The sequence below is a fragment of the Athene noctua genome, chromosome 16 (genome assembly GCF_965140245.1).
Source record: "Athene noctua chromosome 16, bAthNoc1.hap1.1, whole genome shotgun sequence".
Classification (NCBI taxonomy): Eukaryota; Metazoa; Chordata; class Aves; order Strigiformes; family Strigidae; genus Athene; species Athene noctua.
This window is the reverse complement of record NC_134052.1, coordinates 16751834-16770002: the sequence shown is the minus strand read 5'-3', so window position 1 is coordinate 16770002 and position 18169 is coordinate 16751834. Positions and strand designations below refer to the sequence as shown.

Genomic DNA, 18169 nt, shown 5'->3' with positions numbered 1-18169 from the left:
CCAACCACAGGCATGGCCAACCACGGGCATGGCCAACCACGGGCGTGGCCAACCATGGGCACAGCTAACCCTGGGCTGGACTGAAACACTGAAGTCTGACAAGGCTGAAATGTGATGCAGAAGAAGTAGAGAGTTTTCGTGGTTGGGTTGCTCCATTTTCACGTCCGTTCTCTGTGTATTGGCTCGTCTTCCTTCCTTCCCTCCTCCTCGGGGCGGAGCGGTGGGAGTCGCCCACGGGGGCACCTGGGCAGATGCTGCAGCTGAGGTTTTGGGCAGCGCGGGAGCTTGGGGTGACAGCCCCGTGCTCCCCCGCCGCCTCCAGCAGGGTCAGCCCTGGTGGGCTCGTCCCACCCAGCCCAGGCATCGGCTCTGTCCCCGGCACGGCGGGCAGCAGAGCTCTGAGCCAGGTCCTGCCCGACAAACCGTCCTTACCCCACAGCGCTGCCGGCCCCGCGGCTACAGGACGCTCCCGGGATCGATGCCTGCGGCTGGGGAGAGGGGCCCAGGTCAGTGCGCTCCAGCCCCCAGCCCCCCGCCCCCCTGAGCCTCCACAGCCCCAACCACGGGGCCAGGCTCTGCAGCGCCCAAAGTGCGGCCTGAGAGCCCCCGTTTATGGGCAGAGATGATTTAGTGCCCTGAGGAATACGCCTCTGGGGAAGCTGGGACGGCTTCCAACTCTTCCTTCCCTCCTCTATATATTAACTTCGCATGCATATGAGGCTGGAAGCTCTTCCAATCACCTCTGCAAATATTAATTAATCCTCACAGCATCCTGAGGACCATTATTCACTCCTATTAAGTAAATATTATTAAATCCTTTTATGAGGGGTGAAGTGACTTTTCCAGGGCTGTGCAGGGCATAAGTAGGAGCGCACAGACTTTGTCTTGCCACCGTGGGTCCGGAGCTGCTGCTCAGGGGCAAACCTGCCCGTGCCTGCGCTGGGGGGCGTCTCCAGGGGCCAGGGACCCGACCGCCCCCCAGCACCGTGAGGGGCGCAGGCGCTTTGTGGGACCACGCTGCGATGCATCAGCAGCCTGTGGCTTTGGCTGCCCCCCGGGGCCGCGGGGACCCGCTCCCCACTCTTGGCCCATTCTGGCTCACGGGTGTCAGCATGGATGGACCCCCATCACGGCATCGGGCTGGACTTACTCTGAAGGAGCCAGTCGATGAAAACGCTTGGGAACGGGGAATTCTGCAATAAACAAGGAGGCGTTACAGCTTGTGAGTGCGAGGCTGCGGCGGGCAGCGTGCGGGGACAGGGTCGTACCTGCAAATCCAGCTCCACAAACTGCCCGGATGTCACTGGCAAATTGGAGAGGGCAGAGTGGATTTTGCCCAGCAGCCCGAAGGAGATGACACCTGGGCAGGGGGAGAGGCCGTCAGGGCTGGGCAGAGCCGGCTGCTGCCCGGGGGCCAGCGGGCAGGGGCTGGGGGACCCCGGTGAAGGAAAACTCCTTGTCCTTCCGCGGGTCTCAAACCTCCCAGGGCCAAAGGTCCCACGAAACTGCTGTCCTGGGGCTACCTGGTGCCCGTCTCATTGCACGGGCAGTGTCTGGGGTAAATGGGGACCACGCCGCTTGCAATGAAGCAGCAACTGCATCTGTGTGGGGAACCCCCCCCCAGCTCTGAGGGGCTGCAAACCGGGGGGTCCCGGCAGAGCCACCTCTCTTGGCAGCAGCTTGGGTTTGGCCCCAGTTAGAAAAACAACCGTGAGAACAGCAGGATCGTGACGGTTTCATGATGTCAGGCAGCGGGGGGGTGAGCCAGCAGCTTTGCTGGCGGGTTCCTGCTCCGTGCAGAGCAACTCCCTGTCCCACGGCTCCGCTCTCCCGAGGACACCCGCTGCCTGTGGGGAGGGCTAGACACACAGAACCCAGGTGCCGCTCTAAAAATTAATATGGAAAAGAAAATGACTTACGGTTGAGGAATTGTAGTTTAATATTGATGATGCTGACCCAAATATTCACTAATGGGCAAAGCTGCAACGGTAACAAGCGGCACAACCTTGGTGAGGGTATCATGGGTGTAGCAAGGTGTTTCCCTAACATCGCTGGAGTCTCAGAGACTTTAAATCAAGATGGAACAATCAGCTCCTAGAGAGTAGTTTCCTCCATGGAAAAAGCAATATAAATTGTTCAGCCCTCTTCTCAGAACCGCACAGATTCTATTTAACAGAATAAAAGATTTTCTAACCGGCACCTTTCCTCTAAGTGAGGCTGTCGCTTCTGCTTACCGCCCCGCCTCGGCACCAGAAGGCCTTTCAGAAAGCAATTGGTGACAAATTATCCCGTAACGTTGCATGATGGAATTTGAATTACTCCTAACAAATAAATTCTGACTGTAAGAAAGATCAAGGAAGTTTGCAAAATTCACTTATGGGGATGTGGGCCTGTGTCTGTGCATGCACATAAATATACTTATGGGTGTGTAAATCTGCTGGACAATTATGGCAAGAGCACTAATTTCGATTGAAGTGCGGCTTCTTACAACAAAGAATTTCCAGGCACTCACCAGTGAAGGGACAAGAGTCTGAAGAGAAGAGTTCAGCAAATTGCTCACCAGATTGGTGAGTAAGCTGGAAAACAAAAACAAAACCAAAAACAAACAGACAAAAATTACCAGGGAAGTTGTCAAACCCGGGGCTCAGCATCGAGACAAACCTGACCTCCTCCTCTGCTGGTCTGCCGCCGCGAGCACCGGGGAGGAGCGCCCGCTGGCTTCTCTTAGCTCTGGTTAAAAGCTGCCGCAAGCCCACAGCTCCCCCAGGCTTTGGCAGGAATTACAGATACTCAGGACTTTGTTATCTGGTTCTTCAAATCTGATTGTTAAACTGTACATCCGAGTCTAGATTTGGGACTGGAGTTTTGCCCCACTGCAAACATGCCAAGGGCTGACCTGCGGTTGGTCCTGCCCTGCTCCCCCGCGCACAGGCCAACGTCCCATCATCCCCTTGCAGGTTTCTCAAAAAAAAATTTGCTTTTCTATGAGGAAATCCTGTGGTTTCCTCATGGCTGGATAACGGAGCTGCCATTTACTCTGCACGTTGTCCCTGAGATTTTTGCTCAGTTCACCTCTGTGAAGCGCTGGGTGCCTCCAGCCTGGAATCTAGAGCCTGGCTGGGCAGCTCGGGGGTGAGGGAGGGCGAAACCTGCCTCCGGCGTGAAATGCAGCCCGACGCCGGGGGCCGAGGGCCACGGTCGAGCCCCAGCTCGGCGCAGGAGGGTCGGGCTCGGCTCCCGCGTGTGACTGACCTGTCCCTGCAGATCCCTGCGGGGCCTCTGCGAGGGCAGCGGCTCGGTGCGTGGCACGAGCCTGGGGACAGTGACCGCTCCCGCACTCACCCCTTCCTCAGGCTGACAGTGATGCCGCCGAGCAGGTTTTTGCAATCCTTAATCACTAATTTGAGGTCACCAGGGGTGTCTTGGGTCAGTGCGATGTGGGATGTGATGTTTGTTTCTACCGAGGATCCGCTCAGAAAGTAAAAAATCCTGAAAAATAAGGAAGTGGCTTGGAGGGTTATGGAGGAAACCAAAACAGAGCAGAAGTGAGGGATCTGTGGCTGAGCTGCAAGCTGGGCTCAGCTGGGACAATGTTTTAGTCTCAGGACTTCCACCAGGCTCCTGGTCCTCTTAGCAGATCACTGAAGTCCCAGCGTGCCAACAGGCACAGAGGCTTTTCCAAGACAGTTCTGACTTCAGAGGGAAGGACAAAGTCGAGATGAAGGATCATGGAACCTTCTGGGCATGTTGCTTCCAACACCTTGTCCACAGCAGGGTCACTGCCTCTGCCGGCCACCACAGACTGAGATCAAATCTTTGGAGCGAGGGCAGCTGGAAATGTCCCCAGGGAGAGGCAGCAGCCCAGAGCAGAGCTTTCCTCACCAGCCCTCGCTCCGCATTTGGGGGTGTTTCTCCAGCACACCCAGGAACGTCCCGTCCTCCCCAGCACCCTCAGAGACCCATGGCCCCGCGCCGTGCTCTCGCTCACCAGCCCTGCTCACCCTGGCAAGCGGAACACCAGCTTCGAGTACAGGTTTAGCACGAGCTCACCCCCGCGAAGGACCTTCCACGACACTCGGATGTTCTCGAGGTTCAGCGCCTTCAACCTGGGGGTTGACATTGAAGCAAACCCGCCTTGAGATGGCAGGATCAGCAGGAGCAGATCCTACGGTCCCATCTCTCCCTCCTGTTCATCGTTTGACCTGCCGTGGATATTCCCAGTTAAAAGTGAAGGTGGGGAAGGGCCAACCTCTGCTCCACGAGAAGCCAACTTCAGAGCAGGGCCAGGTTGCCCAGGGCTGTGTCCTCCTGAGTGTCGACCATCTCCAAGGGCGGAGATGTCCCCACTGCAGTGTCACATCACTCCCATGGGGAAGATTTTTCCCATCGCTGACTGAAATTCCCCCATCGCAGCTCCTCACGTGAGCTGTGAGCCCAGGTCTGGCGGTTTGTATAACAGGGAGGATCTGGACACCTGGAGCCGCCCTTTAGGGACCCCGTCCTCTGGACGTTATTTGTTACCCTACAGTGAGCACTACTGCTGTGCCTCTGCTCTGACTTACCAGGCAAAGCGTGTTGACGTGTGAGGGACTCCTCCACCCAGCAGTCCTCCTCCACCCAGCAGTCCTCCACCCAGCAGTCCTCCACCCAGCAGTCCTTCACCCAGACCATCAAGACCGAGTAGACTTCCATTGCCTAGGAGACCTCCTTTTCCAAGCAGTCCTGTGCCAAGCAGACCTTTCTCTCCAAGAAGGCTTTTATTGCCAAGGAGGCCATTGCCGAGGAGGCCATTGCTGAGGAGACCATTGTCAAGGCCTTCCCCACCAAGGAGACCATTGATGGGGCCTTTTCCACCAAGGAGACCATTGCCAAGGCCTTCCCCACCAAGGAGATTATTGCTGAGGCCTTCCCCACCAAGGAGACCATTGACGGGGCCTTTTCCACCAAGGAGACTATTGCTGAGGCCTTTTTCACCAAGGAGACCATTGACGAGGCCTTTTCCACCAAGGATATCGTTGCTGAGGCCTTCCCCACCAGGGATGCCGGTGCCGAGCAGACCACTACTGCCAGGTTGTCCTCCTGCAACAGCCAGACCTCCGTTACTGCTCTGGCTTTCACTGCCCAGAACTCCCCCTCTCCCAAGCGCACCCATGCCCAGGGGACCCTTCTCACCTAGGAGGCCTGTCCCAAGGACCCCGGATCTGCTGGATTTATTTCCTGCATCAAGGGGACTTTCACTTTCTTTTCCACTTGGACCTCCACTGCCAAGGAGGCCGGTCCCAAGCAGCCCCCCCTCACCAAGAAGGCCTGTGTCAAGCAATCCACCTTTTCCACTGATGAGACCCTCACTGCCGAGAAGACCAGCACCGAGCAGACCTGCACCAAGCAAGTCCCAGTTACTAAACCAGACTTCCACTGTTGCAAAGATTTCATTGACAAGAAAGGTTGGTTCAGCTGCCTGAGGTTGACCTGCTTGTGAGGTCTCACGGGGAGCCCTGAGCACCCTTGTGCAAAGTAGGGTTCCCCGTGGAGCCGAGCCCGCCAGGAGGCAGGTCCCTGATGAGCAGAGGGACCCTCCATGAGCCCGAGGTGGCACAGGACAAGCCGGGACCGAGGTGGGACACCTGTGCCATGACGCTCCCCTGGGAAACACGGAAAACCTCTGAACTCACCGCCTTTGGGTTGCGCCGGGCTCAGCCCAAGGACACTGCGCAGGTTGAGGAGACCCTGGGAGGGGGGCAGGAGGCCCCCAAGAAGGACGAGACACCAGAAGGGCAACATCTCCTGACCTGGAACCTGTGGAGAGACCCACATCAGCCCAAGCACCAGTCCCACCACATCGGAGTGGGCCAGGGCACTGGTCTGGCTCTCCGTCCTTCATGTGCTCCAACCTGGGTCCCCCCTGGACATACAGCCCCCAGGCACCATCCCCCCAGCCCCAGGGGACCAGCCCGGACCCTCAGCACCCTTTTCCCACCCAGAGAGGTCAAACAGCTCCTGGTTATCAGGGAGCAACTGAAGCACGGTGACGTGCCGCTCGAGTCATTACTGTCTCCATGCCCGGCTGGGCCACCCCGCTGCAGAGCTGGGTGCCTGACATTGCTGGGAAGCTTGGAGGGAGAAATTGCCATTTTAAAGAGGGCAAGAGGGATGGAGATGAGGCGTGAGGACCTTGTACTGAGAGACGGATGGCTTCCAACTGCTCCAAAACGGCCCTGAAAGAACGCTCAAAGGGGCACAGCTGGATAAAAAATGGTGTGTGTCAAAGTCGTGTCCTTCTCCCTGTTATGAAAAACACCTTGTGTTATTAAAGCTCAAAGCACAGCCAGAATCAGACTCACTTTTCCGTGGGCAGGTTGTTTGTTTTTCTCATCTTGTTCCATTCAGGCTATGAAAAGAACTCATTTTCCCTGTATTTGATCTGCCTCTAGTCAAAAGAAAACACCTTCAAGGAGCTCATGTTCCCATATGAGCTGGACTTCTCGGGGTTGCAACCAACGCTGTGAAGTGTTTGTTTATGCACAGAAAGGTGTTTGCAAAGAAATGAAAAGAGGAGCCCGCTGAAGCGCTGCCGTATGTCCCAGTTTAAGGGAGCAGCTGCCTGCACAGCCCAGTCCCGGGCTGGACACCCCGGCTTGTGTCTTCTGAGCAAAACACTGCACGGGCTGCGGATTGCAGAGGTTCAGCACTGAGAAATAACATTATTTAGGTCAGGCTGAACAACTTCTTTATCTGTTCCAGATACTTTAAAAAATCCCTCTATGACAGTTCTTGGCACAATTAAATTAGACTTTAATTCACTAGACTGTCTTTTACATTTTCCCTTTGATCAGCATGTAATGATGCACAGCTCCTGTAGCTGTGATTATTGAACAGGAGAGAAAGATAGAGGCTCGAGCAGCTTCTATTGAAAATCGTGTCAAATAAAATCAGTGGGATTTGTTGGAGGGTCTCTGCAAGACGTGCGTAGCATTGTAAAAGGATTCCAAAATGGTTGGCAGGTTTTTTAGAAGAGCTCTTTGAGAGAATACGTGACAAAGTAGACAACTCTCTCTGCAGTTGTTAACAATATCTATCGAGTTGCTACCTCCTTGGTCACACGCACTTAAGTGAGCTGAACAGCTTGCACATGCAAAATGCGTGTATGGCTTTGCAGATAAACACTTATTTTATACCAGCTGAGATAAGAGCAGATAAGCTGAAAATTGTTCTGAATTCTGGTCACCAAGATCGTGAAAAAAAATCCGAGTCCTTTCTGCTAGCTCAGTCATTCTAACAAACTTAACAACAACAGAAATAAACGTGGAATTTGACAAGCAAGAGCTTCACCAGCTTTAAAAATTAATTTTCATAAATGATTAAATGCTGCTACAGAAATCAAAGGAAAACATCATTAAAATTCTCGCTTTCAAAGCCGAGTTACCCTTTGCTGTAGGTCGCCTCGTGGGAGCGGAGCTCTGCCCGCGGCACCGCGCCGGCGCTCACCCGGAGCCCCTCGCCGCCGGGGGCCGCGCCGGGAGCAGCTCTTATACCCCCTCGGCGGGCACAGGCAGGGCTGGGCAGGGCCGAGGAGGGATCGTTCCTCTTTCACTGCCTGTCGAGTGTGAACCCTGCACCGGCCTGACCCCAGCGCCGCACGCCGCAGCGCTGGCCCGTGCCCAGCAGCGCGGAGCAGCCTCGGGCCTCGCCTCTCCCTGGGGACGGGTGCGGGGCCCATCGCTCTCCTGCCGCCCCGCTCCCGGGGGCTTGTCCCCTCCTGTCCCCTGGGACAGCCAGGCCGGAGGGTCCAGCACAGCCCCCGGGTGCTGGGGCAGGGGCTCGTGTCCTGCTCTGGCTCCAGTCCCACCCGGCCCAGCACCACGCAGCTCCCCGCACGTGGCCCAGCGCGGCTGGCCGTGGCCGTGGCCGTGGCCGGGCCGTGGCACTGGTGGCTGTTGCTGCTGCTCAGTGTCTCTCTCACTTTGCTCCCCCCAAAGCGGCTCGGAGCGGAGCAGGAAGGTGCTGGCACCTGACAGCCCCCGGCTGCAAATCCTCCGCACACCCCTGCAAGCCCCCGACCCCCGCGAGGGCCGTCCCCGGGGCGCTGTGGCCGCGGTGCCGATGGTGCCGTGTCCAGCCCAGGGCAGCCCCTACGTCGAGACGGGGGGGGAAACCTGTCACCCCTCGCTTGCCTCCCGCTCCTCCCTGCATCCCCGAACTTCCACAGGACCCGCAGATCCCAGACCATCCCCTGGGCATCGCGGTTCCTACGAGAGCAGCCGGGGCGCGGGGGGATGTCATGGGGGGCTGGGGGTGCTCCGGGGTCTCTGGCTGAGCCGAGGGTCCCAGGGATGGTTTGGGGCAGCCCCTCTCCGGGGGATGCTCCGTCATATTCAGCAGGGCACAAGGATCTGGGGACAGTGAGGGGTGAACAATTACCTCCCGATGAGCTAATTATGTACAGAAACAGCACAAGGCTGATTAAAAAAAAAAAAAAAAAAAGTTATCACAAACTAAAGAGTGTGTGGATTTACGGCACACCAGCTGTGCCGTGAAAACTGCCTGTCACCCAGAGGTAGGCAGGAGATTGCTTGTGCCTCCAAGAAAGATCTTGGCAGTTTAAAGGAGTCTTGAGAGACAACAAATAAAAGAAAACGGGGAAATAAATACAGAGGGGAAGGGAAAAGGAGAAAAGGAACATGAAGGATGAGAGAAAAACCCGAGTCTGAGGTTCCAGGTGGTTTTCAGGGTGGATTTGGGCTGGGCAGGGGCAGGACAGGCTCATGGGCAGTGATATTACAGCCCCCCCAGCTATTCCCTGTCACCCCAGGAGCAACAGGCGGCTTTCGAGCGTTCAGTCAGCAAAGGCTTCATTGCTTCAACAGGCAGCTGAACCGCAGGACAGAGCTCGGGCATCAACAAACCGTGTGGTTCATGCAGAGTCCACCGGCATCGATGGGGGAACTACCCCCGCGTCCCTGAGCGCTCCTGGGACAAAGCCCCAGTAAAGCCCAGGGCAGGTGCTGGTGTGAGGGTCCTCCAGGTGACCAAGAGACCCCACGGCTTTGGGTCCAGGCCCCGAAAAGAGGCCGACACGTCTGGGTCTAACGCGGCGTTTGCTGGCAGGCAGCTCCCTGCCCTCCCTGAGCTGGGTGTGGGGTGGGCACAGCCAGGGCTGGGCAAGCGGGCAGGGGGCCATGGGCCTCTCACCCCACACAGCCAGACCCCCGGCACAGCAGGGTCTGGCCTGAGCCCCTGGGGTTCACCAGAACCAGCCACCCGTACAGGCTTGAGCACCCGCTGAGGCTGCAGAGAGGGCTGGACTTTATTAAACCCGAGCGTGAGAATGCCAAATACACCCACGTCCTTCCGAGCATCCACCAGAGTCCGAAACACACCATTTGGAGGCAAAACTCCTGTGTTCCTTCTCTTCCTGTAGACAGGATGCCACATTTGCAGACCAAGCTCTGTAAGGCTGGGTGAGAAACGCGGTGGGCGTCCTTCGGGCAGGCCAGGCTCCCACCCCTCCGGGGGGGGACGGGGCGAACCAGGGGTCCCTTCCCAGCCCGGCGGCCCCAGCTCACGCCGACAGCACCACGAGATCCTGGTGAACAAAGGGGTTCACCTTCGCTCTCACCAGCCTCTGCGCAAGCGACGGGCGCCGCCTGTTCTCCGGCGCGGGGCGGAGGAGCCAGTGGAGGAACCTCGGGGAACACCCGAGCTCTCACCTCGATGACGTCGATGTCCGCGTTGGTGAAGTCGATGTTCAGCAGCCTGGGGAGGGGCACCCCCGCTGCCAGCACGCCTGCGGGTCACAAGCCAGCTCAGCACCGCGGGACGGGGGTCCCTGCTGAGCTCCTGCCCAGGACTCTGTCCCCAACCCCATCCTCCCTGCGTGCAAACCCCTCCCTCCGCGCGCGCAAGGCTCTCTGGAGAGGTTTTGTGTGGTGGGACTTGGCGCTTCGGCAACACACATTGCTGTTTGCTCGTGCCCTGCCAGGGGGCTGCGGGGCCCCTGCTCCACGGCGTGGGGGTTCACTGCCCGGCAAGACGCTGCCGCGCGCCACGAGCCTCCCCCGGCCGGTGCAGGCTGGACCCGCTGGCTCCTCTCCACGGCGAGGTGAGCTACACCTCCAGGCACTGCCGTGGGGCGCGCAGCCCCGCACACGCCAACGCACCCACGGGGTAAGAGCTCCCTTACTGTTCACTGCGGGCAGGAAGGCAACGTCGAAAATCTGCCCAACGAGCACCTTCAGGAGCGAGACCTGCAACGGAGAGAGGGGTCAGGTAGCGCCGCTGCCGGTCCCGGTCCCGCGTCAGCCCGGCCTCACGCGGGCACGTGGGGACGCTCCGCTCACACCCGCTACACCCAGCCTGAGCCCCCAGTGCTCCAGCTCCTCACCCAGCTAATGCAGACTCCCTGTCTCACAGAAATTGGACTTTAAGCATTCTGTGGCCAATTTTTTAGTCCCAAAATAATGCCATTCCACGGGTCCTTCCCCACGGTTGCCTGCTGGAAGCCAACCGCGCTTTGTCCACAGGTCTCCTGCAGCAGGAGAGCCCAGGGTTCCCCCCAACTTTTGCCGTCACCCCCTGCAAGGCACCAGGATGAGCCTCCCCCAGCACATCCTGCAGGATGTCATGGACGTGTGTGGGATGGTCTGTGGCTCACTGAGGACCCAAAACCTCTCCCTCTCAGCGAGGATTTTTTCTGAAAATTGCTCATGGATCATCCATGAAAAACAAATCCATCCCCAGAGGTGACAGAAAGGTGCTGTTCAAAGCTGCAACCATTACACCGTAACTGGCCCTTATTTCTCCCAAGCCAGTATCTACCAGCACTTTGCTTTCTGCAAGTTTTTTACATGTGCTGAGGCTGTTTGCGCTCTTACATCAAAATCACCGATGGATGAAGACACCAAGGAGAGACCAGTCCTGCAGGAGGAAGCTGAGGTGAGTAAAGTGCAGACATTCCTCTGCTGACCCAGACCTGCCGATGCCCTCATCGTCACACAGCCCAAGAGGCCCCATGTCCATGGCCACCCCCAGCCACCCCCCAGATGAAGACCAGTGTCCTACTTCTCCAGGCTGACTCTGATCTTCAGTTTGTTGTCCTTGACTGAAAACTGGGCCAGCAAGGAGGTGTCCTGTGGTCAAAGAGAGAGGTCAGAGCAGGGGTGGCTCTTCCAGCCCTTGCCCAGCCCTGGCCCAGCCGTGTCACAGCGGGTGCAGGTCCCATCCTGTGCCCGCGGGGAGGGGGAAACTGCAGGAGGAATTCCCACATGGGTTGCTCATACATACGATATTCAGAAGGCAGAGAGACTTCTGGACATCATGGGAGTGGATCACCATCACCTCTGCTGTAGCCCTGAGCTGGATCGCACCTTTATTTTTCTTTAAGGTCACCACCGGTGCTTCGGGGACTGCAATTTTCAGCAGCAACTCATGTGGCTCGGGGTATGCTTTAAAAACCTGTCAACAGCCAAAAACGGGAAGTTTCTGCTGGCAGGACCACAAATGCTGCTGTAACCAGGAGGCACAGAGCAGGCTGCCTGCTCCGGCAGCATCTGTGCAGTGTCGCGCCCAGGGCACAGATCTGACCCCCAGCTGCTCCAGCCCAACGGTCGGTGTCTTGGGTGGCTGGGGTGAAGCCAAGCCCCGCGGTGCCCCGAGCCCCGCCGAGGGCATCCCATCCTGGCCGGAGGAGCAGACAGCCCCGCATCGGCTCGGACGGGGTGGCTCCGCGCTCCTCCGTGACCCAGGAGAGCCGCAGCAGGCAGACAGGGTGACAAACCGGGCTCTGGCCTGCTGCCGGTCCCAGCTTTGGACTGAGGTCAGAGCTCTTTCAATTCCGTGGGACATCTGAGATGATGTCTCTGAGGAGGAAGGGACAGGGAGACCCCCTGCCCCAGGCGCTGCTTCTCTGACCGGGTTACGTGTGGTGCAAGAGGGAACCAGGACTCACGGCAGGAACCAGGGCCCCAAGGGTCGATGTTGTCAGCGGCGGGAGCTCAGGAAACTGTGACAGAGAGAGAAATGGTGCCTCTGTGCGTGGCGCTTCCCGGCAGAATCTGCTTTCACCAGCAACACCCGAGGCTTTTACCACCTTGTCGCTCCCTCGCGGTTTTGCCCCAAGATAGCAGAGACCCCGACAAACGGCGCGGAGGCACGAAGGCTCCGCACGGCGGGAGCAGGCTGACACCGCCGAGACCCGCCGAGGCCAGAGCTAGGCCGCGCTCCCCACTCACCACGCCGGTGGGGATGTCCAGATCCAGGGCACCCTCCCTCTGCAGCACAGACAGCGTGGAGCTGAGGAAGCTCACGGAGAGGCCCAGCTGGGAGGAGCTGGTGTCCGCCATGGCGGGCAGGGGCGGCATGGGGACCCGTGGGGGCGCAGGGACAGTCTCTGGCTCCCCCAGCGGAATGTCCACCAGGCCTCCTGCCGCTTGCCTGACGACAACCTGGAGGTGCAGGGGAAGGAAGCAGAGGCCAAAACGTTCGCAATATTTGCCTTTATGGTCAACTTCATGCTCCTTCAGCGTGAAATCGCTGCATGCACGACCACGCCAAGGCAGGGGCCGTGACGCTTCCGTCTCCAGAGCTCGTGAAACCCAAACCCCGCTGCGCTCTCCCGTGACGGTGGCAGCAAGAGCCAGGCACCGAGTTGGCACCTCCCTGAACTTTCCACAGCGACCTCAGAGTCCACCGGTCAGGTGTAGGCGACCCAAGGAGACCTCCCTGAGCCCCAGCAAGGTATCCCAACCCCTGTACGTGGATGGGAGGAGAAGGTACAGGACTTACGTTCAAGTCTACCTCGAGGAACTGGCTGGTTACCAGGGGAAGGCTGGACACGGTGTACTGGATACTGCCCAGCACACCCAGGGGCACCAGTGCTGGGGGAGAGGAGGGGAGTCAGCGATTCCCTGCCAGGCTTGGGTGCAAATTTCCACTCCCCTGCCCGGCAGCTCTCCTCCTCCCAGAAAAGCCCTGGCCCAGGGCAGCTGCTTGGCCCCATCTCCGCGTGCTCCGTGCTGAGCAGTAATGCTGCAGGAGATGTCGTTTCCCTAACGAGCCGCGTGTGCCACCGACAGAGGGGGCAGCTCACAGTGCCCGTGGATGCCACCTTTATGCACCCAGGCGTCCTTCTGCCCATGACTAGAGACAGGGAAAAGCGAGATGTGGGGAGGGGAGCACATCCTGCAGCGTGCTGGGGCACTGCTCCCCTGGTGCTGCCCGGGGGGTCCCTGCTCCCAGCATGGGGCAGACCTGGGGTCCGCAGGGTGAAGCAGGGGCTCTGCTCTTCCCAGCTGGGGTGCAGGAGTGGAGGGGAAAGTGTCACGGTCCTCATGCAGCCAGAGCAGAGGGGACATGAGGGGCAAGGCGTGGGACCCCGCAAGTACTTACAGTTCACAAGACCCAGCTGGTCATTGACAAGTCCCAGGGCAATGTTGACCACGGGGCAGAGCTGCAAGAGCCGGGGAGGGACAGTGAGTGAAGCCAGGACAAGCTCGGCTCTGCTGAGCTTCCCCCAGGGACGGGAGTCCCAGGCATAGCGGGGCAGCGCCCGCTGGTGACTCTGGATCAGGCCCTGGAGCCCCCATGGGGTGGCTGGAGAGGCCCTGGGGCTTTGAGGATGGAGAAGAGATTCAATCAGCCCAGGGTTGGGTGCGGAGCCTCGCTAGAAACTCCCAGGCTCTTGGGCAGAGGTGCCCCAGGCCCGCTGGCCTTGCGCTTGGAAGGAGGCAGCAGCTTCTCCCAAGCAGACGGGGACATGGCGTGTGTCCCCCACTAATCCCAGACCCCTGGGCGGGCAGGCGGACGCAGCAGCCCGGGGCCAGCTGCCGGGACACGAGCGATGCCGCGGGGAGCTGTGCCGCAGCTTTGCAGACTCATGACTCCTTTCCGGAGCAGAGAGCTTCTTTCTGACTTACCAGATTAGGGAGAAGTCTGTTCAGGACACTTGCCAATAAATTATCCACAACTGGGAGCAGGCTGTGGAAAAATAAAGGAGCACCATGAAAAAAAACCTGCTGCAAAGTAAATGGGTCTTGTTAAACAATTCCCTGTGAACAGCACAGACCTCCTGGAGCAAGGCAATTGCAGCAGCAAAGTGAATCGTGAATGCTTGGATTTTGCATGAGATAAGTGTAATTTGCATCCCAAAATAGCCAGTGGGAAATTTATTGCTGCCTTTTATCTACTAGCGTCTCCTTAGCCTCCCTAAATGAGCAGAAACAACCTCAGCCCAAGTGGTTTCTGTGACTCACAGCCCATGTGCTTGTTTCAGAAGACCCCGCGCGGTGTCTGTTAAAGGGACCCGTGAATGTGGCACATGGGACAGAGACGACCCTCTGGGGCTGCTGTGGGGACGATTTTACCGTGACTGCATGAGGGGCATGCAGGAACCACCACCGCCAGCAGCAGCCCTTTGCTCAGCCTCGTGACGTGGCCGGCGGGTGACTGTCACCTCAGGGACGGGGCTGCCGGTGCCGCAGTCAGTCACCGATGGGGAAACGTCCTCGTGCCGCTGCCGCTCCTGGCTGGGGCCGGCAGAGCCCGATGGCACAGCGGCTCACACCCGCATCGGCGTCTACCCCCATCACTCACCCTCTCAGGAGTCTGACTTTAATGCCACCAAGGAGGGTATCGCATCCTTCTGCCACCAGTTTGGGGTAGCCCGTGCCGTCCATGGCCAGCCTGACGCGTGACGTGACGTTCACCTCCACCGCGATGTCGAGCAAGCCCAGGAGGCTGCGCAAAGGGAAGGGAGCGACCTTCAGAGCAGTGTCCCCCCACCCCCCGAGACACCCATCCTGGTGGTGCCACCAGCCCAACCTACCACTTGGCGTTGAGGGCCACCCGGGTGTAGAGGTTGAGGTGGACGCCGATGCCAGGCAGGAGCCGCAGGGACACCCTGGGGACCGTCAGCCCCACGATCCTCAGCCTGAGGGACAGCCAAGGGGACACGACGCGTGAGGGCTCGGCGCCCAGCACCCCACCACCCAGCTCTGCCGCTCCCACAAACCCACCGCGCGAGGGCTGGGCGAGGCAGAGGCCGTTTACCCCAGAAATGGCAAAAGACACCAAGTCCCCTCAGTTATTTTCCTGGTTTAGTTATTTTGCGGTTTTATCAGAAGCTTTGTTCTAGTCGCTGCCTTACTGCTTGTGCTTCTGCCCGGTGCCGGCTTCAGTGAGTTAAAATGGGACGGTGGCAGCCAAGTGGGGGTTTGCTGGGGGGGCAGCGCTGCCCGGCCGAGGCGGCTCCGTGCACCCTCGAGGGACGGGCAAGAGCCTTTCGGCTGCTGTTTAACTCCCCTCGAGCGGCTCAGGAGGCTCTTTTAGCACCAGCAACGCAAACCTGGCGGAGCTTCCAGGCAGCACCAAAACTCAGCTCCAGAGCAGATACGAGCCTCCCCTGAAACCCCACTGCCCCCCCAGACAGCGCGGAGGTTGCCCCCCCCGGGAGAGCGCCGGGTGCTGTCCTTACCCAGTCAGCCCCTGGACGGTGCTGAGCAAGCCGCCTTCCCCGAGGACGCCGAGCAGGCCGCCGCCTCCCAGCAGCCCTCCGTTGCCAAGAAGGCCGCGGGGGCCACCGAGGATCCCTGCCGTGCCCAGGACACCCCCGTCACCGAGCACACCTCACTGTCCCAGCGCTCCTCCAGCTCCCCCCGCGGGGATGCCACCCCTGGGGACGTCGCCACCAGGTGCCGGGCAGCCTCTGGGAGGGTTTCTGGGCCCAGCACCCCGCAAGCCACCACCAGCATCACCCCCTCCACCGAGCAGCCCTCCAGTCAGCCCCCCCAGCAGCCCTCCACCAGCGCCGCCCAGCAAGCCACCAGTGATACCAGCAAGCAGACCACCGCCGCCGCCACCAAGGAGCCCTGCCCCGAGGCCGCCTGGCGGGTCTCCCCTTCCATCCGTGCCGGGGCGTGCGCTGCCGAGCGGCACCTCTCCGAGGGCGCCTTGGAGGACCTCGCCTTGCCGGAGTGAGCCTGTAAGAGCTGGAGACATCGCCCACCGTCAGCCCCCGGCCCCCGCCGCAGTCTGTGAGCAGGGACGGGCGGGCAGCTGCCAGCCCCTGCCGGCACCGCCACACGTTGTGTTCCTCAAGCGTGGCGTTGGGGGGCTTGTGCTCCCCGTCACCATCGTTGCCTGGCCCAGTCTCCGGCTGCCTGCTGCCAGTTTTTCCCGTATATGATGTAACAGGGAAAGAGCTTTGTGCTCCAGGGCCGGAGGCACCTTAAGGCCCGTGTAAAGCAGCGCGGGGAGCGTGTCTGCAGCCGCGCCAGCAAGACCGAAAACGGCGTGGCACCGCGTTGGGCACTGCTAAATCCTAAACGTGAGATAACTGAGGTGCCGTGCGGCTCACCTCCCGAGCCAGGCGGCTCCCGGGAGGAGCAATCCCCCACACCAGCAACGTCTTTCTCCATTTCGGACCCCGGCCAGGTGAAATTTTAATTCCATAAAAGAGTGACTCCGGGTTCAGCGTGGAGGGGGGGTGGTTTGCCTCATGCTCTTCCCCTGCTGTGTGCAATTCCCCTCCCTTCCCCGGCCGATGGGGCGGTGCTGGTGCCACCCTGCTGGCTGCTCTCCCCCAGGGTCCCTCTCCAGGGTGGGGCAGAGTTACTCACCGTCACCTAAAACCCCTTTGCTGAGCCTGAGGACGGCGGCGCTGGGCTGGCTGAGCGCCCGCGGCAGCAGCGCGTACAGGAGGGCGATGCCCAGAGCCGGTGCCATGGTGTCCCCGGCGCGGGACCTGGGGAAGGACAACGGGAGAAGGGTGGGGACAGGCTGGGTGAGCCCGGAGGCGAGGGGCGCTCGGATAGTCTGAGTGGGGGAAAATGTTTCCGTCGGTAGAGCACACGAGCTGTGGGAGGACCAGAACACGAGTCGGGAACCGGATCTGGACACGCGCGCGGGGAGAGGGGGTGTCCGTACGCACCTGCAGGACGCTGTCAGGCCAATTCCTGCACAACCCCAGCGCCTGTTCCCTTATTCCTATTGCTGGGTACCCCGAGCAACCTGCCCCTTTCCAGCCCCGGTCGCCGTCACATGAACGTACAGTAGGAAATCGTTACTCATAACCCATGGACTACACCGAGCTCCCCTCGCTAATAACCCCCCTGTAAATGGGTATGCAAATTAATGCTGCAATTATACCAGCAACTAACATTTGGAATAAAGCCTTTCTTTGTAAAATGGCATGTTTTAACCTTATAACAATAAAAATAATAATAACAACCGTAAAAGGAGATTGCAACATAAAAATCCCTAACTTCTGTCAAACGAACACGTTTTTTTCTTCGGAGAAGGGTTTTCATTTCACTGTAGCAACCTTCTTTTCTGTTTTTTTTCAGGCTAGGCACTAAATATAATCTAGAATTACTTACCCGCATTTCTACCATTATTGGTATTATTCCCATGATTTTCCCTTGCTCACCAGAGCACATTGTAAAGCTTGTAGTTGTAAAACAGTGGCTCTCTCCCCCCAGGCTTACAACACCCTGTACCTCTGCTGGGACCGTCTGGCTTTACCTGGCCTTACCCTGAATGTCAAAGCCTGGCTTTGGTCCTCAGTGCTCAGCTCGGGGTCAAGGGCAGGGCGGCCACAGGCACCTCTGCTCTAACCTGTGGGAGCAGCGGGCCCTTATATAGTGAAGCTGATGCAGAAAACGTGGAAAGATGCCTAAACTGTCAAAGCTGGGCTACTGGATTGAGTGTATAAAGCAATATTTGTGGTTTTAATATATTCCAATATAAATAAAGATTTGTAAACCAGAGAAAAGCATTGAGCAACGGGTTATTGGACACCCCGTTATCGGGCAGAGCTCTTACCCGAGAGCCCAGGGCTCCAGCAAAGGAGGAGCCCGAGCCTGGGGCTGCAGCACCCCAGGGGGCCTCTGACCCCAAAAGAGCCTCCCTGGAAAACCAGCTTGTTCCAGGCAAATCCCCGCAAACCCCCGCGCAGTGGCTGTCACACACAAACTACCGCAGCGCGGTGATTTTCCAAGCTTCCAGCAAGCACACGGGGAGGCTCCACAGAAACACCTGGAGATTTTTATCTCCTTTAACACTCGACCTGCGAAGCAGTTCCTGAGGTTCATCCCTCTCGTCCCCGCAGCCACAGACACTATTTCCACAGCCTCGGAAAAGCCCCTGCGTGGGGGGGGGGACCGGGTCGCTGCTTCGC

At 58.9% G+C, this 18169-nt stretch overlaps 2 protein-coding genes across 2 annotated transcripts; both read right to left on the bottom strand.

Annotated features, from left to right (window-relative positions):
- Positions 1-7532, bottom strand: LOC141966926 (uncharacterized). The gene is made up of 14 exons (XM_074920191.1): positions 7424-7532; positions 6172-6282; positions 5673-5796; positions 5173-5376; positions 4659-5079; positions 4563-4628; positions 4002-4106; positions 3343-3489; positions 2513-2576; positions 1920-1980; positions 1269-1360; positions 1151-1193; positions 433-488; positions 1-243 (listed from the first exon to the last, which is right to left on the bottom strand). The coding sequence occupies exons 3-13, from the start codon at positions 5779-5781 to the stop codon at positions 457-459; spliced, it is 1344 nt and encodes a 447-aa protein (XP_074776292.1). The 5' UTR covers positions 5782-5796; positions 6172-6282; positions 7424-7532; the 3' UTR covers positions 1-243; positions 433-456.
- A 1863-nt stretch (positions 7533-9395) lies between these two features.
- Positions 9396-17604, bottom strand: LOC141967007 (BPI fold-containing family B member 4-like). Its single transcript, XM_074920315.1, is given in 17 exon segments — positions 9396-9583; positions 9708-9784; positions 10181-10244; positions 10872-10914; positions 11059-11126; positions 11281-11451; positions 11945-11998; positions 12228-12440; positions 12781-12872; positions 13384-13444; positions 13911-13971; positions 14587-14730; positions 14819-14923; positions 15467-15635; positions 15849-15980; positions 16611-16735; positions 17525-17604. Coding segments are annotated over 16 exon segments (1584 nt in total). The 5' UTR covers positions 16717-16735; positions 17525-17604; the 3' UTR covers positions 9396-9559.
- Positions 17605-18169: the final 565 nt, after the last annotated feature.